The 23,660-nt window shown below is 34.5% G+C and overlaps 1 protein-coding gene across 2 annotated transcripts; it reads left to right on the top strand.

The window, feature by feature from the left end:
* Positions 1-755: 755 nt before the first annotated feature.
* Positions 756-22,805, top strand: LOC128990640 (NFU1 iron-sulfur cluster scaffold homolog, mitochondrial-like). Of its 2 annotated transcripts, none has more exons than XM_054413122.1 (7): positions 756-1,051; positions 3,265-3,427; positions 6,715-6,849; positions 8,504-8,618; positions 9,198-9,301; positions 12,465-12,581; positions 21,276-22,805. In XM_054413122.1, exons 1-7 carry the CDS (start codon positions 1,011-1,013, stop codon positions 21,381-21,383), a joined length of 783 nt encoding a protein of 260 aa, XP_054269097.1. In that variant the 5' UTR covers positions 756-1,010; the 3' UTR covers positions 21,384-22,805. The 2 variants fall into 2 exon arrangements, with proteins under 2 accessions (XP_054269097.1, XP_054269098.1); XM_054413123.1 differs by lacking the exon at positions 21,276-22,805 and adding an exon at positions 14,077-14,383.
* Positions 22,806-23,660: the final 855 nt, after the last annotated feature.

The following is a 23,660-nucleotide window of genomic DNA, read 5'->3' as shown; positions in this document are numbered from 1 at the left end:
CTGCCACCTCCACTCTCACTCACGTGATCACTCAAACCACCCTGTGTCTCGACTCGACTCAGTGTTAAATTAATCGGAAAAATGCTGTTTGACTGTCAATGAATTTACACTAACCTCAAATGACAAGGTCGTCTAATTTAAAAATAACTATAACGTCTCATGTGAATTAAAAGGGTTATTATTAAGTCCTTGTAATCTTTAAAAATGAATAATAATTTTAATTTTATGATTTATACAATCACCGATGTTCACCCAGCATCGTCTCGGCCTACGTTGCTTTGACAACACGACACACGCCGCCGCGGCTAAAATAACTTCCTCGACACTTGTCATCCTCCTCGGAAGGACTGATCCGAGGAACCAGAACGAGGCGAGTCATAATCAAGGTCGAAATTATTTCAAACATTTTCATGAAACATGGAAACAAATCATGAAATAAAAATTGCAAACATTTATTTGAAACTACTGTTTGCAATTGCAACTGCTGTTTGCAATAAAAGTTTGCAACTTTTTGTTTGAAACTCCGGTGTAAACGCGGCTTCACTCTCACAATAGTAATGTTTTAAGGTGAAATAATGTGTTTACATGGTAGCATTGACTATATATACCTACAGGTATATATATACCTACTATAGGTATATATAGTCAATGATGTTAGCCTAATTATTTCAACCAAGCCAGCTTTTTTTTAAGCCAAGCTAGAAAAGAAGAAGAAGAAAATCCTAAATATGTTTTATTCTTCCTAACTTAAAAACAAACAAGAATAGAACGAAACGCAGACGATAACAAGAACAAGGGCACAAGACAAGGATTACATTACAAGGAAGGCATTAGGCAAGGCAACGAGCTATGATGAGTGATCACGATCAACAAAAAAACATAAACCAACTCAACTAAACCGCTATCCGTCAACGTCAAGTCAACCCACCCAACGGCAACCCTGAGTGTTGACTGAAAACAGTGAAACTACATCATTGTTGTTGACACAATATTGCAGCCTTAATTCCATAATGTTTGCTGCTAAATCTCTAGCAGCAAAGATGAATGTACAGTAAGTACCATGCACTTTAGTATGTACCCTATCCCCAATTTAACCAAACATAGCATAAGTTACATACTTAAGCATAGACAACCTATACGGTAGCCTACAGAAGTAGAACTGAGTAGGAATGTTGCGATACCCATCGATACCAGTAGGTATCGATCCATATATCGATTAATCGATTGTTTCATTCGATATATCGTTTGGTTAGTTATCTTAGGTAAGGTTAACCTAACCTAACTAACCAAACGATATATCGAATGAAACAATCGAATAAGCAATATTTTCATTTGAATGAGTGTAGGACCTAAAGTAAAGTGCAGCCCTTTTATTGCCATACTGCTGGTATCGTATCGGTATTGGTTGTTCCGATATTTACTTCCGGTATTGATACCAAGAGGCCAGTATAGGAAGGAAATATCTGAGCCAAACGGCCCAGCTCGTGCCTTCTGAGCGGTTATTTTCCAAGGCTGGAGTAACAGTGACTCAAAAAAGAAACAAGACTTTCACCCACTTACTTATTTAGTATTTTTGAAGTCAAACTCACAAAGGGTTTGGTCGCAAAGACTTATTTTCATTACAACCCAATCTTAGCAACGTTGTGTTAAAGCAAATAAAATGAAACCATGGACAATTTAACATCAAATCACACAACAACTAATAAAGATGGCGCTTAATATTTTTTTTTAACTTAGCCTAATTCGTTTTTTCTCACGCTGAATCCAAAAAAGCAATCAGTTTTTGTCGGAGAGGTTCCTAAGTGGCTGTACAATTAAATAATGAATATCGAGCTTCAGTTTCGTTGAGTTATTCATATAGCTTAGCCTATTTGTGGTTTGGACGAGTCCGAGTTCTAGCAGCCACTAACACGGAAAGGGGAGGAAGGTTTGTGATCAACTCTAATTATTGATGTTTGAAATTTTGTTATTTCATTGTGTTTCACCCACTATTTCAATTGTGCAAAAACAGTCTGGAGGTAGGCCTAACGTAAATTAATAAGTCGATTCATTATACCCTAAACTTTACCTTCCTAATCTAACCTAACTTAAAAACACTTAATACAGTCACAAAGACCTACTTTCCCCATGCCTAAATAAGAGCTGATTATTTAGTTTAAAAACTAACTGATTTAATTCCGCATTAAGTTGAGTATAAACAGATGTTAGCTCTCCTCACTCAGTCCTCAGCCTACATACGGACCCGTCCAGACAACGCCATATTACCATCAGTACCGCTAAATTAACCTTAGATTCGTAATTTTAACCTTCGTTTTACAGCCACTTAGGAATCTCTCCGACAAAAACTGATTGCATTTTTGCATTCAGCGTGAAATAAAACTGTAACTAGGCAAGTATCTACAATATCCTATTGTAGATAGGTAGCCTATATTAAATAATTGCCCATCAGATTATCAATTGTTACAATTGATGTAGACAGTTTGGGTTATGTTATAGCCTAGATTAGTTTAAGTTTGAGTAGGCCTAACTTATCAGACAAATCGGTAATTTATTTGATGAAGAGTACAATGAAGTCACTTAGGCCTATCAAAATTTTGCCCATTACTTTTTCTATTTAGTTAATAGGCCTAACTTAATATTTTCTTACAATGCACTGTAAATGGGGTCTATCCAAAATTGACATCTGTTTATGTTGTAAAAAGCCCTAAGTTATTTAAGTGCCCAAAATCCTGAAACCAAGTTCACAAATCCATGATCGTTATTTAGGTGCCTCCAAACGAATTTTTCATTTTGATATCTTACTTCATATGAACTGTGGGTGAAGTAAGCCAACAGCTGATTGTTTTTAATCATAGTCAAGCAAATGAAAAGACAACTTTATTAGCCAACTCCTTAGACATTCCATCCCCATGTAAAAATTTGTACCTAGCACAATTTTTGATCAAAATCGTCGTAGTTGATGTGAGCCACTTACAGATTGCGCTGATCTAAATTAGGCTACTGAATTCCATCGAATATCACACTTATTTACCAAAGTCAAACTTAGGGAATGACTTATGTTAAGCTATAGCAACTGTTGTTACGACCTTATCAACTTGGTCAGAAACCAAAAATAAGGTAGAAAATATAAATTTAGACACTAGTGCATTCTGTGACTGGTTTACACAACTACATTCTTTTTTAATAAAAAGTTGGTGACGAAATGAGTCGGCAGGTTTGCTGCGGCGGGGGTATTAGGTTTATAGGCTTGGTTTGTTTGTCTAGGTTGTTTGGCAGAGGCCTGATGCAAGTTTGCAGCAAGTGGCCCACAAATATACCAGTCAAGAAGGCTCCGATTAATATTCTTCAGACATTTGTCAGGAACATGTTTATTCAAACACAAGACACGCCAAACCCTAATAGTTTGAAATTTTTGCCCGGCATTAAGGTAAGTTGATATTACTGAAAAGATTGCTGTTTCTGTCCCATATTTAGAATTTCTGCTCTAATTCAAAATATTTAGGGATGATATCAGGGTCGTCGCATGGTTTATTGGCGCCCGGGGCGGGATGTTGTTAGCCCCCCCCCCCCCCTAAACACATAATGAGCGATGCTCTCGTTATACAAGTTGCGTGGCGGGTTGCATCGCTATCTGCGTTTTAGTTCCCAACATCAGACACCTAAAGGATATAATTACCTTACAAAACTAGAGTCAGGAATCAGGGATTAAATTACTTAAATCAGGGTGTCTGCCAACTGGAAATCTGGGAATTGCGCTTAATTTTTTACTGGCCATGAAATGTATCCCATTGTTCTTGTCAGACTATGTCCTTTAAAATAGTTTTACGAGCCATTTTAAGGAGGGCATAAAAAGTCGGCATCGTTATTGGGCAATAGTTGTTTAGGAGCACCTAAAAGGATTATCATATGTTTGTTTACATTTTCATTATTTATTACTAGAGTAATTATGCAATAATTAACCCATTAGCAGTCTCAAACCTTAATATTTTATCACACAATCAAGTGTCAAGTACTTTTAAGAACTCTGTGAATCAGTAGCTTAGCTCATAAAAGTTTTATCACTTTTAGTCCTTTACAACTTCTTTATTTATTACTAGGGTAGTTATATTTAGATCCCAAACCTTATTTTCATGGAAATAATAGTATGATGATGTCTCATTGGTGAAGTCATTGCGAACGGTGCTATTAGTGTTCCATTGTGTGAGCTTTTTACCTTACACCTTTTATAAATTATAGTGTTTTGTGATTGGTTATTATTTGCATGTTGTATCATGACTTGACTGCTATACAGTGCATATTTTTTGACTGCTACCCTCTGTAGTGTATTCCAACGTAGGTTGGGCGTTTGTGTATTGTTAGTTGTAATGTGTTAGTTAAGTTTTTTTCACCTGAGGATGGGATCAGATTCCAGATCCCGAAACGTTGTGTATTGTTTTTTAAAATCGTGATGGAAAATGTCCGCAATAAACCTTTGAACAACAAAATTTAGTTGGGACAGGGCGTTCAACTCCACAGTGGGGTTCAATATTATTACTAAACTAAAAGTAGAATATACAAGCAAATCAAGCTACTCCATTTTCATAAAGTATTTAATTTGGGAAAACGTTGCAAATATATTAAGTAATATGTTTCAAATATTTGTTCAATGAATACTTAAACTAATATTCAAAATTCAGTTATACATAACTTTCCAAAATATGTTATGTACATCCAACCTATTTTTTCAATTATGTTGTATTACTTTTGCCGTGGTACCCGCGGCACTCCCCGGTCACCCCACCCACACAACGGCCCTGGATGATATCTCTATGATTTAATGTTAACAATTTGATTAATTCAACTAAAGTTAGAACAATTGATTTCACCTCAAAGCTAAGTGGTTTACTCCAAACTATTTATTTAATTAATTTAACTGTAGCATGTGAAAGTGATCAAATTAGGTTTATTGACAGGTAGTTACTCCGTATATTTTCTAGTTGTTAGGTAACCTTCCTTGCTCACCTCTCTTTCATCTCTCTGACATAAAGTTGCTAACGTAAACTATTCTTCTAAGATTGTTTTTGTAAAAGTGTTATTATTTCTAGTAAAATTAGGCCTATGTCTTCTTCTCACACATGTTCTATGTGTGAATTACTTTTCTAGAAAGATTTCTAATCTTGAATGAACTGGGGCTTTTTTCAACCTCTGACAGTTCAGTACATCTAGTCGCTAGGCAAAAGGCTGAAAGCTAGCATGCACTGTAGGCAACTGGCTAAGGCCCGGTTCACACGAACGACAAACCTAGCAGACTAGGCTTGGACTAGGTAAGCACTAGGTAAGCACGGCTGGGTAGCGGACCACAGGATCAAATGGAGCCGTTCACACGAGCCTAGGACGCCGACTAGCTAGTCGTGTTCGAGCTTGAAGTCCCAAAACCTAGTCGGGCCCCGCTTCCCAGTCCGTCGTGGCAACTACCCAGTCGCCCAGTCGAACTGCGTAGCAGTACATGTAGCCTTATGGGAGCGTTCACACGAGCGATCGGGTAGTCGAGCTGCAGCTCGCATTCTTACCTTTGTTCTCATTGTGCACCAGTGATGGAACCGAGTGGTTTTGATATCTATATTTTCACCTAGTCCGTAGACATGTCGCTCGTGTGAACCGGTGTGATCCTGTGGTCCGCTACCCAGTCATGCTTACCTAGTGCTTACCTAGTCCAAGCCTAGTCTGCTAGGTATGTCGTTCGTGTGAACCGGGCCTAACTCCTAAACGGCACACATTTACCATAGCAGACTTTACGTGGACTGTCTGCGTTACACTGCAGTAACATAAAGAAGGCTGCTATTCTGATTGTCTCATTAAGGTCGAATTGCCAAGATCTATTTGTTTTCTGCAACCCAAATGGAATAATGCAGAACTTAATCAGAGATTTTGTATGGAGTGAACCTGAGTTTTATGCGAATGGTTTAAAAAAATAAAGCTGGCCAAAGCTACATTCACAAGAGAGTTTAAACTTAACAATGTAAGATCTTAAGAATGTACCTAACAATTTATCATTCTACATTCTGTTTTGTGATACCCACTTTTGAAAATAATTCAATAACACTTTTTTGGCATGAATGTTTAGTAACGATATGCAGTAGTGTTAAATATGATTAACTATATAGCCTAATGTTTAATACTTGTGAAATGATTAGTACTTTCCTGTTAAAGGGAACATTCATTATTATCGACGATTTTGTTCGATATATCGATATTTTTGTTTCCGATCAGATCTATTACAAATTGACAACAACAACTAAATGATCTTGTTTAGGCTAAAATAGTCTATATGGATTAAGAAATGAAACTGTTCTAAGCTAACCTAACATAACCAACCAAACTTGCTGTACCATTTAAAACTTCCGTTTGGGTTTGATAATAGAAAAGGCAAGTTAAACACAGTATTTTTAAATGTTACAGCAAGTTTGGTTAGTTATGTTAGGTTATTTTTTTTAGAACAGTTTCATATACTGAATAATATTTATCGTAGTTGTCAGCTGATATGTTTCAATTTGTTAATTTCGATATATCGAAAATAATCATCGATAATAATGAATGTTCCCTTTAACAGGAAAGTACCAAATGATTTGATGTGTGATGTCATCATAACTTAATTCATTTGTTATTTTTTTAATTTTTATTTGGAATGCCGCAACATTGTTGACGGGCTAATCTGGACTCCATGAAGTGTTGCAGGTTTTGGACCCTGGACAAACCATAGACTTCCCTAACGGGACAGAGGCCTACTGCTCCCCTCTGGCTAAGCTTTTGTTCCGAATTGAAGGAGTCAAGTCAGTCTTTTTTGGTCCTGACTTCATAACAGTCACTAAGGTATGATTGAAATTAGTAATGTGTAGATGCCAAAATTGATCGATTCTCGAAACCAATGCCGATGTCCGATACATTAAAAATCAATTCTTGATACAGTTCGGCCAAAGTTTCTGTGCGCGCGACCAGATCTGGTTGGGTCTAGGCGAGGGGGTTGGCGGGGTACTTTTGTGAAAACATTTGTGTCTTGCTACTCACTCACCCCTACCTCCAGCACTGCCAATAGCCGGTACCCGTATGTTTTAGTTCGGCTAGTAGCGATCTGTCCACGCGCACAGAAGTTTTGGCCGAACTGTACCAATACCATTTAAAAAAATAATTTTACCAAATTTTCTGAATAAATTGGTTATTCTAAAGCAACCCCTGTCTTTATGTACCTTCATAAAGTATTTTGAGGTGATGCGTGTATTTCAAGTTTTCCTAAAGAGAAAATGAATGCAGCAATGAAAAATTTGAATTGCCAATTTAAGTTTAAAACCTTCTAAACACACCATTACATAACTGCCATATCAAAGGTAAATAAAGATTTAACAACAAGAAATCGAAAAGTAAATTCTACTATAATCATTGACTACATACAATGTTCTGTTAATCATGAACATACCCTGCGGCCTTGTAGGGTACGTGATCCTGCGATCACGGAAACGTCATCATTGTATTGTGCGATCACGGCAAAATCATAAACATCTCTCAGGGTTGTGTGGACATAATCAATAATCATCGATCGATGCAAAATTCAAATTATCCACCACAGCCATGTAGACATCATCGTCACAAGCGGTCATGGAAACGTCATCTACAATCGCAACAAAATCATGAACATGTCCCGTTGCCGTATTATACAATGTCATCGTCACCAGCAGTCACTGAAAAGTCATCGTCGTCTTCCACTGTCGCGGCAAAATTATGAACATGTCCCGTGGCCAAGTATACACCGTCATCGTCGTCTTTAGTGATTGCGGCAATTTTCCAATTGCACAATCTTCGCAGACGTATCAGGTATCATCGGTAATTGGTATTGGGTGTTGGAATCGACTCATAACGATAGATTCTATAACTTTACTTAACAATGATAACAATAAAACAGTGGTGACATATAAAGTATTCAAGATGTAATAAATATGAAAGTTATAACAAAAGAGAAGAACAAATTTTAATGTGACTCATAATGATAACAACAAAACAGTGGTGACATCTAAAATCTGAAAGTTATAACAAATAAGAGAAAAAAAGTTATATGTGACAAGTAGATTTTGTTTAACACTTTTATAACATTTAAAAAAATTCAAAATCTAAAAAATTTGATAGTTTATACATCCAAATTCTAAGTTCACCCAGAAATATTAAAACTGTATCAAAAAACTTCATGAATATTTATTTGTTGATGAAAAAATGATATAGGCTTTCGTTAATCAGTTGACGATTGTATTATTTTTATTTGCATGAAAGTGACAAAATTGTTTACCTTAATGAAGGAACTTTCCCTTAGTAAGAAAAAGTGTATTTATTTGTATGTTTTTAATCTATTTTCTTCTTGTAAACCACAAATTATTTCAACTGATAAAACTAAATTCAAAGCATCAAAAACTATTCAATGAACTTAGATGATTGATATGCATTTCAACAAATATTATTTACTTGATGTGTTGTGTTCTAGATAGATGAAGACGTAGAGTGGAAGCTTATAAAACCAGAAATCTTTGCAACAATCATGGATTTTTTTGCCAGTGGTTTGCCAGTTTTGACAGATGCAAAACCTTCATCAGATACTCGTAAGTATTAGCACTTGAAGTAAAATATGTACTTTATATGTTTGACAATCACTTAAAAAGTTTTCTAGGTTTTGGTTAAATTAAATTTATGATTGTATATTAAACTTGATATATTTGAAATATATAAATAACTGGTAGTGTGTGGCATGTTTTAGTAGAACGTCATTTCCAAACACCTCAGTTCAGGAAATACATTGGCCCAACATCTCAATGCCAGTAATCATACCATCAATGATCTCAAGACCTGTCCACAAGTTTTTGTTACTGTTATAAAGACATAAAATGGTCAGATCTAAGAATATAACATTTATAATACAACAAGGGAGTGTATCAGGATTACCAGACTACCGTCGCATAACGTTGAAACTGGACCAGATGGCGCAAATTTTAACCCAACCACTTTCTGATCTGTTTGTGATCGCAGCAATATTAAAATGTGATCACAGATTTAATTTTTTACTTACCATGTTTTAAATTTATAATAGAATTTCTCCAAAACATGAGTCAAAAGGACCAATAATAAATTAAACCTAAATATGAATTAAAATATTTTAAAATTTATCTGAGGGTGATTTACAGAAATAAATGAAGATGACGATGAGACAGTTCAAATGATCAAGGAACTCTTGGACACTAGAATCAGGCCGACTGTGCAAGAGGATGGCGGAGATATTGTTTTTATGGTTTGTATTTTGCTTCAAAGTACCCGTCCTTCGTACGGGGTTGGCATATAAGTTTAAAATGCTTATTGCAGTTATACTCAAGCTTTGCGTTTGCAATGGGGGAGGACAAAGTTTGATAAAATTTGCTTCTTTAAATTGACGGTATACTAATGGTATTACATATCTACCATAGCCATAATGTTCTACCACTTCACCTAAACAACAGAAAAATAAGTTATTACAAATTCACAAAAAAACACTCATTATTCATGACATTAAAAATATAAACATAACTGTAAACAATCCTACTTTAACAGTTCTCATTGCGTATCACAGTTTTTTGTTGCTGCTTAGTTCAAATTAGCTGTTTACATAAATGAAAAAAAATATATATATATAGTGCTGCACCCTGTTGGTAAATCTTGTAACTTTTTAATGCTTTTGTAGCCTATATCATGGAACCAAACCTTTTAGTTGAAACAGCTGACTAAATTCTTTAATTCCCTTTAAATATGAATACTCATAAGGTTAACATGGGGAACTACAGAGCCACTGGGGCGGAGGCCGAAAGGATTTTTGAGATATGAATATACCTATATGTTAATCGGGAATGTGAGCTATCATCATGCCAAATTTCAGCCTAATCCGTCCAGTGGTTTATGCGTGATTGAACTTCAAACAAACAAACACACAAACTTTCACATTTATAATATTAGTAAGATTTTTAAACATAAACATAACCTTCAGTTTTGTGATGTGTCTGATGATGCCAGCATCGGTGGGGCACACGGGAGGGATTATGGCTAACATAAATCAGCGTTCGCCGCTAGAACCGCTAAGTTGAACAAATTTTAATTAATTTTATAATTTTTTGTTATAAAATTAACTTTTCAATTATAAAACTAGGGTGGTCTGCTGTTACACTTTAGACGCATAAATGAGCGAAGCATTATTTAAAGATTGTCAATGGCTAGTCTGGTTTTCCATAAGGAAACAGATGGGGAAATGCCATTGGAATATAGCCAACCCTAGTGAATTTGTTGACGGGTGCCGATGTTCCGGTCGGCCACATTAGTCTCTGAACGTGATCCCTTTGACGAGACTGCGCAATCATAGACACCGATGTTTCTTCAACTTGGTTTTCTTCGATTTCATCAGGACTTTCTTGGTTTTCACGTACACACGGTACTCTCATGTGAACAAAATCATTGACTGGTAGTTGAAGTAGCGCTTCATCACTAATGGTTATGTCAAAATAGAATGGGTTATTTGCCTTCAGCCAAATAAGTGCTTGCTGTAGTTTTTCACGTCGAACTTTGTAATCGATATGGCCAAAGACGCCTTGACGTTGGACAATGATGACTTTTAAAGTTTTCGGGCAGTGTAGCTAAGACAGATGCTATTTCATTAATATCTTGCTCAACATTAATGATGTTACCTTTGTAGTGAAACTGGCCATCCTGACCATTTGCTTGTACTTTGTAAATGCGCATAGCGGGATGTACTTGTGCAATCAACATTTGTTCTTCAATCGTCAGGTCAGTTAATTCGTTCGGGACACTCGACACATCCATATTATTTAACGCCGTGAATTTAGTTGCATTTGAACGACAAGGCAAACAAATCGGTGATTGGTTTGAAGCTGTTAGTTGGCGATGACAGTTAGTGCAAGTGTAAAATTTTAGTGCATCTAATTCATGTTGGAATTGATTAGCTAACTGCCTATCATTATCAGCTTCTTCCGCCACTGCTTCATCTAGTTCTTCTTGTTCACGACGCCACTCTCTTACAATATTTGCATTATTGGTGCAACGACCAATATTACGACGTGGCCTTTGAGGCATGCTCAAAACAAATATAGCAAAACTGTTACATTCCAACTTTAACCTAGGATGAAAGTAAACATTGAAATGTAAACAAAACAGTTACAAACAATTAACATATGTTTATCTTATTTAAATGAAACGAGATAAACCCATATGTCATAAACCCAATATAATTTTTCTTTCAACTTAAATTACAATAACAAGCGAAATAGCGTGACCCGTAAAATAAAATCCAGAAGGAAATTCGCAAATATGTTTTACCATAAACATTGTGTTCAGTATTCTTTAGCTGTTGGCCAAATTTCATATCAATTGGTCAAGCCATTACATTCTGATGCTCTTACAAAGAAGTTACAAAGTGAGGGAAAGTGAGCCTCGCTCAATAAATTTTAAATTATAAAATTAAACTGTGATAACTGATAACCTAACCTAATCAACCAAACTTGCTGATAATACAAAAAAATAAATAAGAAAAAAATCTAATGAATATTTACTTATAATTTTTAATTATAAAATTAACTTTAAAATTTAGTATTATAGAATTAAACTGTCATAACCTAACCCAACCAACCAAACTTGCTGATAATATAAAAAAGATACAAGATAAAAATCGAATAAAGGTTTACTATAAAAAAAAGTTCTGTTCAAAAATAAAATTATTATAAATGCATCAAATTCTAACAAAAGGTGTACAGTTAAGAAGTAGTCACACACAAAGCAAAATCTTTGACAAAAAGTAAATGTCCCCAGCAGGTTTCGAACTGGGGACCTCCTGAATACCAGGCCGTAACGCTACCAATTATGCCACGAACACCGCTGGAATCACGTCGTCTCGTTAGGGTAATCGTGTTGCCTCAAGAGAAGACATTAGCCACTAGAGATATGACGTCACCACACCTTTAGCCATCGTCCCTCCCGTATGCCCATTCCATGCCAGCATAGCTGGCAAAAGGCATTATAAAATTAAAAATTCAGAAATATTGGTGAAGTTTTTATTTCAAATTTATATTAATTCCAATATTACCAGTTCTTCTTGAAGATTACACTATCAAGGTTAGGTTTATTGTAAGTTTTATACATAATATAAATAAAGATAAATTTGTATAAAGTTCTTTTTTTTTATTGAAAATGAAAGTTTTTAATTTTAGCGAATTTCCCTATAGGGAAGTAGCTATTTTTGTATAAAACCAATATTATTTATTATAAATGGATTTCTGTAAAATTATTTGTATGTATTGACTCTATTCATGTATGTACATAGATACATACAGAATAAAGATTATTATGAATAAAGATTATTGATATTAGGTAATTTTACTTTTAATTAAACACAGAAAAGTTTTATCCTATGTTTGCAGGGATTTGAAGATGGCATTGTAAAGTTGAAGATGCAAGGCTCCTGTACAAGTTGTCCTAGCTCTGTGGTCACGTTGAAAAATGGAGTTCAGAATATGCTGCAGTTTTACATACCTGAAGTAATGGTTTTTACATTTTTAGTAGTTTAGTTCCTAACTCCACAGGCTTCAAGTTTTATTTTGCCGTGGTATACTCAATGGTTTTATAAATAGTAGGCCTACAAAAAAGGTTTAAATCAGTAAATTTGATTCAAAACATATTTGTCTTTTTTTACATTTTAGGCCTATTTTAGTGTGCACAGTAGTCATATTTTGACATTAGCTTTACAGTCTCATTTTTATATTTGACCATTTATGGGAATTAAAAAATCAAATTTGTGTCTGAAAGCAAACATTGTAAAGTCTACTTGTGAGCACTTATTTCATAATTTTATTACACTTCATAACTGAAAGTTTAGTAGAGGTATTTTTAGCAGTAAAAACTTCTAGATATTTATTTATTTATAAAACTAGTGTATTGCTGTATAAAGAGAATCCGCTTGTAGGTCTCATGGTAAGACCTAGACAAAGGGACAGTTTAAAAAAATCTTACGTTTTTAAAATCAAAATCAAATCAAACTTTACTGTTACAAAACATTTATATACAGCAGCTACGAAACAGGTGTCATTGTCAAATTATAATAAATACATAGTTTGTCATCTTACATTCCATAGTTAAAAATAAAATTAATACTGACTGATTTAAAAATAAGTCACAACTAATACTCATTAGTATGGTAGTAGTTTTTTCTATTAAAAATTTGGGTAAATTCTTTTTAAATGCCAATGTATTGGTTTTATTGTACAGATTTTTTCCCACGTATGTTGGTAAGTATTCATTTTTCAACGAGACGCAGACGATGGATCGGTTATTGAAAATTATTTTTATACCTTGTGTTATATCTGTGATCAAAATTATTATTTAACAAATTTTCACAGTTTGACTGTACCATTACTAAGGTTTTGAATATGTATAAATTTGGAACAGTTAAGATATTTAATTCCCTTAACAGTGATTGACAAGATTTTCTAAAATATGAGAATGTCAATATTCTTAAAAACCTTTTCTATACTTTAAAAACTTTAACTGAAATCCCCAGAACTCAATCCCATAGTTAATAATTGAACAAAAGAAAGCATAGTAGATATCAATTCTAGTTTTAAGGTCAATATAATTATGTAGTACTAGCATTTGATAACAGGCTGAATTTAATTTACTTAATTTATTAAGGTAGGCGGATGTTTTATTAAATTATATCTTTAACCGATGTACTAGTAATGTTTTTCTAGAAGAATAACAATTTTAACATTTTTTTTTTATAAAATATATTAAAAAATATTTTGGACAAAAGTGCTGCATAGGTTGACTATTTACAACATTCCATAAATGGCAGATGTAAAAAGACATTTTTTTAGTGTTTTTTTATCATTATTTTGCTGTCTGTATACATATTATAGGCGGTCCGGGAAGGGTTAACTAACATATTAATCAAAGTCTTCATTCAGTTTCATGTAGAAGCACATGTTTTTAAATATATTCGTGTGGACCCAGTTAAGGAGTTGGCATGTTCTTTAGGTGGTAGCTGTTGAACAAGTGGAGGACAAAGCTCAGAAAGTTGAGAAATCGGAGTTTGAAAAGTTTGAAGCAAAATTAAAATCTTCAGAAAGTGACAAGTGAAAGTGATTTTGCTAGTTGTAGTACCAGGTGTAAATAACCAAGTAATAATTACTAGACTTATATATGTAAATGGAATAGAATATCAAGTGTTGATCACTGTAAACATATTTTCATTGTAAAGATTTAAGTAAAATAAGAACAAGATTGATGTAGTTTGTGGCTCAAGTTATTTAAGTAAAACAGGTAAAAACCAACTGAAAAGTGACTGTTGTAAATAAACCCTTTAATATAACCTGCAATATTTTACTGGGCTTTTCAGCCCCACTCAAATGTTGGCAATTCATAAAAACAATTCTCTCAAGCAATTATCTACGCTTACTTCTTATAATAATTAAGTTTTTAAAATCTTTGTTTATGTAGGCTACCTACACCTAAATCTACAGTTCTACCAGGCCGATTTTATTAATTAATGGGTCGTTGGAAAGCTCACTCCCTGCAGATTTGCAAATAATTGTGAAAGTTTGTTTTGTTAGGATTTATTTTAAAAGTAAAAAACAGGATTTTCATAAGAAATTCATTGAAAACGGGGGTTTTCAAATTTTATTTTGTTTGGAGATTTGGAGAAAACTTTTGGCTGCCTTTATTGAGTATTTTCAAGAAATGCAGAATAGTAATTTGTAGAAATTTTTTTTCCAGATTATTACCTTCCACTTTGTTTGATTTCCTCACCATTTAAAAGTTATTTGCAAAAAAGCTAAGCAACCTCCAAACTTATTGTGGTGACAAAGTACTGAATTACGCTAGGGGCAAGGCCACACTAAAAAAAAAGGCTATGCTGCAGGATCCATGACGTCACACTAGTGGATAGATTCGTTGATACATTCACTGCCATATCCCATATGTTTTAGGTAAATAAGAGGGCAAGCATTTCGTCATGATTTTAACGGTCAAGATTTTAGTGCAACTGTCCACCACTGTGATGTAGTGTTGCGCTGCCCCGTGTTCACAGAAAACATACTACTCACATAGCACTCAGCATAGCAATGCTGGTGGCGCTGCCTACGAATTGACAGGCAAAGCTCTCTCAAAGTAGGCTACTTAATGCTTTTTACCATGCGATTGGCATTCTGGGTTATAGTAGTATGTTTTCTGTGCCATGTTGCAGCTTGGCTTGTTTTCTAGTGGGGCCTTGCTAAGTCCCTCTAGCCTTCTAGTAAGGGCCACAAGAGTCTGCAGTTGGCGTCAGCCAATCACAATACAGGACCAGTGTGACCAAAGTTTTATGAGGGACACAATTCCAGCTCGTACACTCCGTTTTGGTCGAGAAAATGAGACGTCATTGTGACATCAATAACCTGCAGGGGGTACAATTCCGCCACCCCATTAATATTGGTCCAGCTGTTCTTGAGTTATAAGTGGTGTAACCACGAATACTAGAATAAGACCCGGTATGGATCATAAACGATAAACATAAACAAATGACGTTGTTAGCCCAAATCCTATACTAATAGCATTAACATATGTCTGGCAGTTCCATTTAAGCAATGTTAAATAATGTTTATTTTCAGGCCAAAAACTTCATTTGTTTATGTTTATGATCCATACCGGTACCAGTTATTTTCAAGTATTCGTGGGTGTAACTAACACGACTTTGTTTTATTTAGATTAACATGTGTTCAAAGTTAATTTTGAATAAACAACATCATTCAGGTTTCTGTTAAAATCACATTTTTATAGTTTTCTGGTTAGTGATTAATTGTTCTGTGTTAATACTTTAATACTTTTTTATGAAATGGCGACCATACATAGTAGGTATTTTAAGCCAAGTATGAATGGGGATGAGTGTAGGATGAGTGGCGCGATCTTGGCGTTAATTGATTCTCGGAATGTTCAACATGGTAGCAGAAGGCCGTGGTTCAAATTCACTAATTTATTTCATGTTTGTCTTGTGTCAATGTTAAATTCTTTTGCAAAAGTCAAAATTAAATATTTGTGTTGTTTGTAAACCTCTTCAAGATTATTAGTTAGGAAATATAAATGATGGAGTTTCAGTTTACCAAACCGGAAGTAGGACTTTTTGATAACACAAGTTGGTCAACTTGGAAATATAAAATATGCATACTTCTAAGAAGCATACCAAAAGTGTTAGGCGTGTGGAGGGGAATTTTCAAATGCCCAAGGGGCTGAATCCAGGAGCAACAGAAGAGGAGAAGGCTAGGTATGATTTAGGTGTAGCTAATTTTACCAAGGCCGATAGCATGGCACTGATAGTTATGACAACAAACATGACGAAGGAAACTTAACAAAAGTTATACGTTTTTCAAAGGCTATGGAAGTATGGCTAGAACTTCATAAGCTGTATGATGGTGTCTCAGAGGACAAAGCTTATGATATTTGTTTGGATTTCTTGGACACTCGAAGTTTACCTGAATTATTTTTAGTTTGCAAAATTCTAGACACTTTACCGGAGGGGTTTTGCTCAAGTCTAGTTGGATGTTAATAGGGAAATCTTAGAGGACCATTGACACACTTACTACACAGCTTTGTGCATATGAAAAAGCATTGAATGCCAGAAATGTGCAAAACTGTAGTGAGGCTTTAGTAAGTGGTAAAATCTGGAGGAAAGATTAATGATCATGCCTTGAGTAAAAATTCAAGATTAAAGGACAGTAAACAAAAGAAAAGCTTAGTTTGACATTATTGTAAGCAATCAGGTCATAAAGTTAGGCAATGAAATCAGGTGGATATATCCCCACCCTTGAACCTATGATTGGTAAAAAAACTGTAATAACATTTAAAAAATAATGTTCCAGCGTATGTTAGTGATTAATTGTAGATTCTCAGAATATTCAAAACTTTTAGGGATGGTCAAGTCTCGAAATTTCGGGAAATTTTAAATCTCGTTACACGAGACGAGATTTCTTTTTGGCCGAGATTTTTACCGAGACGGGAATAAAAAAAAAAATAAATTAAAAACTCCTGCAGGAAGTCAATGCAATACCCGCAATTCAGGAGCGTGTTGTAGTTGCGTTTCCTTTGTGAAGGCGTTCTTATTTAATTAATTCTTTAAATGTAAATATTACTTTAATTACTTTAATAATATTACTTTAATAACATTTGAGAAGTTTTGTAAAGTGTAAGCAGTGTGAGGAATGTTTTATTACTATAAAAAGTCAAAACAAGTAACTATTTTATAAAAATTAATATTGCTTTTATTTTATGATTTATTTTATTTTAGGATAAGTTGAACTCTATCCTAACTGATATCACTATGTTTCCTAATCGTAGGCATTTTTAATAAGTTAGGCGTGATTAATAAAAAAATGTTATGCTGATGTTTTTTAATAAAAGATTGTAAATATTCTTGCCTATTATCATTATTTTTTTTATTTAAACAGTCATCTAATAATGTTACAAAATCAGGTAAAAATATTGAACGTGCATTTCCCGTTGCGTATGAGAAGGGAAATCCCGTCTCGATCTCGTCTCGAAATTTTATGAGAAATAAAAAATCTCGTCTCGTCTTGTCTCGAACTAAAAATCCAATCTCGTCCATCCCTAAAAAATTTGTAATAAAAGAAAAACGCAGTTGTGTGATCCAGTCATCACAGAATGTGCTAGTGTCTAATATTCTATTATCTACCTTATTTTTTGTTGCTAACCAAGTTTATGGGTTATAACAGTTGCTATAGCTCACAATAGGTCATTTGATTAGTTTCACTTGGTAAAAAAGTTTGTGTATTCAACAAAAAATATTAATTGAGACCAGCACACTCTGTCTGTGGCTCAGATCAACTACGACGATTTTAATTAAAAATCTGGCGACAAATTTAACATGGGGATTGAATGTCTAGTTGTATTAATAGTCAAAGATATTATACTATTTTTCTAGAGACAGTTAGTTGTATTTAACCTCAGCTCTGTTGCTAGTTACAGTGTATAATGAACAATGTAAACTAATTTTTACCATTCCTGTGATAATGATAGCTGTGTTACATGCATACTGAGAAATAGACAAATATGAGATGTTGTCAAGATTATTTATGATGTGACATAAAATAAGTTTAGGCCTACCAATAATTAAACATAAAAACTATGAAACTGACAGTAATTGACAAAAAAATTAATTTTCTACACTAATAAAATAAAACATATTTTTCACAGAAATTTGCTATTATGTTTAAATTTACAATTTTCAATATCTATTAAGACATTAGTTTTACATTTTGATTACAATGCATTTATTAACCTGTAAAGTGTAAATTTCGCCTTTGTTGGATGTTCGTTTCCTAAAATGTGTAGTAATCCATACCAGGCCTATACTGCAATAGTTTTTTTCTGGTTTTTGATAAATTCTTGCCAATTTAGTTTGTCCACTTCAAAGCCAAACATGTTTACTAGAGAATAATTTTGAAAACAAAACATACAAGGTCAACAAAATAATGTTGATAAGGTTTGACTTTTACTCTTCATTTGACATTTTTGCTGCAATAATTTGAGTACCGGTATTCAAAGTAAATGGAATATTTCAAACAACAGGTTAACTCTTTCCCGTGGAAGTAGTCATTAGTAAAATAACTATCATATTAGTCTGTTCTCTTTTTTGTTTAAAAATGATAACATTTTTTATTTTACACATATGGTTAATTAAATTTATCTAAAACATATTTTTTTGCAATCAAAGTTGCCACAAAACAGTGCAAAATTGGTTTCAGCAGAGCAATCAATATTGACAGATATAAAGTTCAATGGTTATCCTTTGTATGAGAGATAAAACAATTTTTTCAAAGTAAAATTATTTCAGTTGATCAATAAAAAAATTATTAACCACCTTTGAAATATAATATACAGTAGAGTCCCGCAAACTCGGCACTCGATAATCCGACAGTCTAATTTTTTCAAAGTAAAATTATTTCAGTTGATCAATAAAAAAATGATTAACCACATTTGAAATATAATATACAGTAGAGTCCCGCAAACTCGGCACTCGATAATCCGACAGTCTGGATAACTCGGCCATCACCTGGCTCAGAAAATTAGTGATTTTTCGAGTCCGAGTTAAACATGGACTCAAAAGCCAGTTCAAGTTAAATCATTCACAACTTGTACCAAGGATTTGTTGTACTATATCATCAGCTGACTTAATACTGACTTATAATATAAATATAAATAAAAAGGCAGTTAAAAAGCTTAAAAATTGTATTGTTCTTATTTTTAACCCTAGTTCCCGATAACCCGTCATTTCACAAACTAGGCACCCAGTTCCAGTCCACATTACGCCGAGTTGATGGGACTCTACTGTATTAGCCATCTTAATAACATTCAAAATTTTAATAAAAATCCATTTTTTTTTTGGTTTATGGGAAAATCACTGGTTAAAAACTAAATTTTCAAAAAAATATAAAAAGGCCTTGGAGATACCCATTATTACACATGTATAAAACTTAATCAAAATCGGATTAGCTTTGTACACATCCACAAGTACGCAGACATCACTTTTGAGTTCAGGGGGGTTCTTAACGGATATTTCCACTCAAACTCGAAAATTTAATGAAAGCAATACTTTCTCCATTATACTATGAATAGGGGGAGAAAGTAAAAGGCTCTAAAACATCATATTTAATGGATGTTCTACGGGGTCATCGGGGTTGTTGCAACACATTTCTCTATGGTAAGGAAAGAATATTCTGGCGCTCCCCCCCCAAAAAAAAAACGTATATGATGGTATATAAAAAAGGTAAGGTTTCCTGATATCGCCTATTGGTCCAAGTCTTGTCCTTAATGGATTATGCACATTTTGGCGCAAACTCGCTTTATGTTTTTGTGTTTTATTTGTGAACTTTCAACGCACCTCTTGAGGGAAGATTAATTCTTTTACACATCTGACAATGGTGTTCGCGCCAAAATGCGCATAATCCGTTAAGGACAAAACTCGGACCACAAGGCGACATCAGTTAATTTAACCATTTTTATAGACTAGGGCCGTAAGTAAAAGGACACCACAACATACTGTACAAAAATAAAAAAATATTTAACACATTCGATGCGGCGGGTCCACCGGTGGACCCCGCGCGTCTCAGCTGAGGAGCGGGGGGTCCACCGGTGGGGGAGCGCGCATTGCATTGTTTGCCGGATCAGTGTGGTTCAGCCATTGTCGGGGGAACGTTGTAATCTTTACCAGCCTGTAGCTTATAATGCGAGCTTTATTCTGGTGCAGGTTGGTACAAAGATTTCCCGTAAAATCCCGTCTGGCAATGCTTTTGTCCCGTTTTCGGGGATTTTCTCAGTTCGAGCCGTATTACAAAGACTCTGGTTATTGATCCAGGCAGTGCTGCTACCTTTGGGTGTTTCAGTGAACTACGTCCACTTTCGGAGTAACGCAGAACAATCACCACTGCTCTTTTGTGATTCGTCTTACTGAGATATTTCAATACCAATATCGATCGCTGATTCAGTTAGCGCGTCGGGGCTCCGCCCGGGCCTCGCCGCAATTGGCGAGCGCCTGTTTAAAGGTTTTCAGCAGCGAATGTGTTAAAAAATTTTTTTATTAATTATTTACCATTTTGTTGTGACTGCGGATGGCAATGATAGTAGTGTTCCACGATAACAGGAGATATTCAAGATTTTGTGACGGTGTGTGGTCATGATGATGCCTGCTTGATCGCGGAAGATATTAACTATTTTGCTGGGATCGCGGGGGCCCGAACTGGTTATAGTGGCCTGGCCTGGGGCCGCAAGTACCTCTGGCTCTGACGGTAGTTTATCTAGATACTGCAGGGTTATATCTAGATACATTTTTAAAATGAGCAGATAAAAATGCTTTAAGTCCAAAACTCACAAATGTGAGTTGAATCCATTCGTTATTATTTGTAGTAATTTTTATTTGGGAATAACAATAAATCAGTACTTGGAGTGATGGTCCCACCTTACGATATATGAACACTTATGTATATTCAATGCCTATGGTCTCTTTCTTTAATACCGATCATTGGAGAGCGCTTTGGTGCCCCCTTTTGCTTGGCCCCCTACTGACTGTGTACTTTTCTAACCCCTTAAACCAGCCATGCTAGCTGTACATTATATAATTAATTACACTATCTCCTCCCACATAGAACTAATGTAACATCCAATATAAATATGCCTTTGTAATTGTTCAGGTTTTGGGTGTAGAACAAGTGGATGGTGAGCCTGAAGTTGAGATGAAAATCATGACCAAGGCAGCTAGAGACCAGCACCTAAAAGACTCTGAAAGTAGTAAAACTTAGTCTACTTGTTTGTTAGAAGTTCCGAAGTTTACATTTTCTGTGTTAAATCCATCGTTTTATAGGTCTGTTATGAAAAATCTTGGTTAGTAATAGTGAGTTTTTTTCATGATTTACACAAAGAGAATAGATGAAAACCCCCCTCACAGGATACAAAAGTATCTTGTGCCTATTTTCACTGATTTTTAATAGAACAGAACTTTTTATTTATTTATTTAATAACTGTAGCCTGAGATTTTCAAACCCTTTGTAGCAATATTTTTGGAATACCACCATTATAGTTCAGTCGCTTAGATAGCGACCTGCGTGCTAATGCTAACCAATGCTAGAGGAGGTCGCTATCTAAGCGGCTGAACTATAATTTGATTTCTAATTATAATTTTCACAACGGAATTTTCCCCCTTGTGTAGAACAATAATTGTTATAAACATGATTTAGTAAAAGCAAAGGTTTTTGTTTGGAAAGGTTACTGCAGTTTATTGTACATAGTTATAATATATATATATATGTATACTATTTATTAACATATTCATAGTTAATAAATATATTATTTATTTTTAGGCACTACATGTAAAAATATTCAATGGGTGAATAAATTGTTTTCTGCCAACATAAATAAATAAATTTATTGTTTAAAACCCGGTTACCAATAATGAAGTACCTCAGTTAGTATGAATAAACAAAAAGGGATTCAAACTTGTATAAAGACTTCTGAATTAAAAGGAAAACTCTTGAACAATTATGGTTATTAAAAGTAAAAATGAACCATATTCTCAATTAGTTATTACGTGTGTTGAAATTGGATATTTTTTGTCGGAATTGATGGGTAAAAGTTGTAAGAGTTTTTATACCAAATTAAATTAGACCAGTTTTGTGCTTAATAACAAAACCCTCTCGACCCAGGCAAACCTAAAGAACTTTTTCAACTTTGCCATCTTTGTAATAATATCATAACTGTATATTAATTATGAAAACCACAAGCATAGCTATCCAAATAAGTGTAGACACAAATTCCAACTGCCCATCCGCAGACTTAATAACTTCTTTTGAAAACCTGCCACAATGTATTAAGGAAAAGAAAATACTGCAAACTGCTACAAATCATTTGAATCAAATGACATTTTTATAAATAGTACTAATATGATGATTTTCTTATGTGTGCAGCGAGTTTTGTGTGTCATATTTATTTTGTGTGTTACTTTGACTATGGTGGCAATAAGGCCCTAGCAGCACAAGGAGCCTAGGCCAAGGAAACCCCCATGTTCAGAAAAATAGAGTTTGAAATAGAGTTCAAACTTAAGTTTTGACCTATGAAATGTTGTACTTGATATATATAGCATTTGATAGATCTAAGGCCTATGGTGTATTTGTTGTTATGCTCACTGAGAAAGAAAGACAATAGATAATAAACTAATGACAAATGTCGCTTGAATGTTATTTCAATTAAAATTCTTAGAACTTCCTTTTGTCAATACTAATGTTATCATTGCTTTCCCTTTATCTCCATACCTCTTATTCAACCTAGAACACTGTTCACTGTATCTATCTATTTTGATACTTAACTAAGACCATTTTTTGTTTTTTAAATTATTTTAGTGTGTAGGACTTTTTTTGTAAGTAAGAATATTGTTAACGCTTTTAAGGGTAAGCGGTCCAAACACCTCGATTTTTTGTGTATATGCTGGGAATGAAACCTGTCCCTCTTACACTGAAGTCTGAGACAATAACCACTAGGCTTTAAGCAAATATTCAAACCAAGACACTTCCATTGATCTGTGGTACCTCGTTTGGTATTCCTAATATAATAGGGGTAATGAAACTTGTACCATAAGGCAACAACAGGCAATTTTATCCTCTAATTTGTAATGAAATCATCTGGGTTCCAAACAAACCTGCGACATTACTTTCAAAGTTAAGACTTCCCATCAATTAAGTAACTGTATAATTCATCGTGATTTAGCCTCCGGATAACCAATATTTCAATAAAGTGGTTTAAATACCTGCATAAAAGTTATCCAAAATGTTGCTCACGGCAACCGGTTTCAATCCACAATAGGGATCTTCATCAGGCAGATCAGGATGTCAAAACATTTTTTATCTTCTTGCGAAGGTCGCCAAAAGGCGTAAAATACATGCACACATAGTCACAAACACGAAACACGGACATTTAACACTAAAGACACAGCCGAAATTATTGCGACGACTCATCCCCTGATCCCCCCTGATCGGCCTGATGAAGATCCCTATTGTGGATTGAAACCGGTTGCCATGAGCAACATT

Source organism: Macrosteles quadrilineatus, unplaced genomic scaffold, assembly GCF_028750875.1.
Source record: "Macrosteles quadrilineatus isolate MER2022 unplaced genomic scaffold, UCM_ALF_1.0 Scaffold_3__2_contigs__length_128488019, whole genome shotgun sequence".
Classification (NCBI taxonomy): domain Eukaryota; kingdom Metazoa; phylum Arthropoda; class Insecta; order Hemiptera; family Cicadellidae; genus Macrosteles; species Macrosteles quadrilineatus.
Note: the sequence above shows the minus strand (reverse complement) of the source record. Positions and strands in the feature narration are given on the sequence as shown.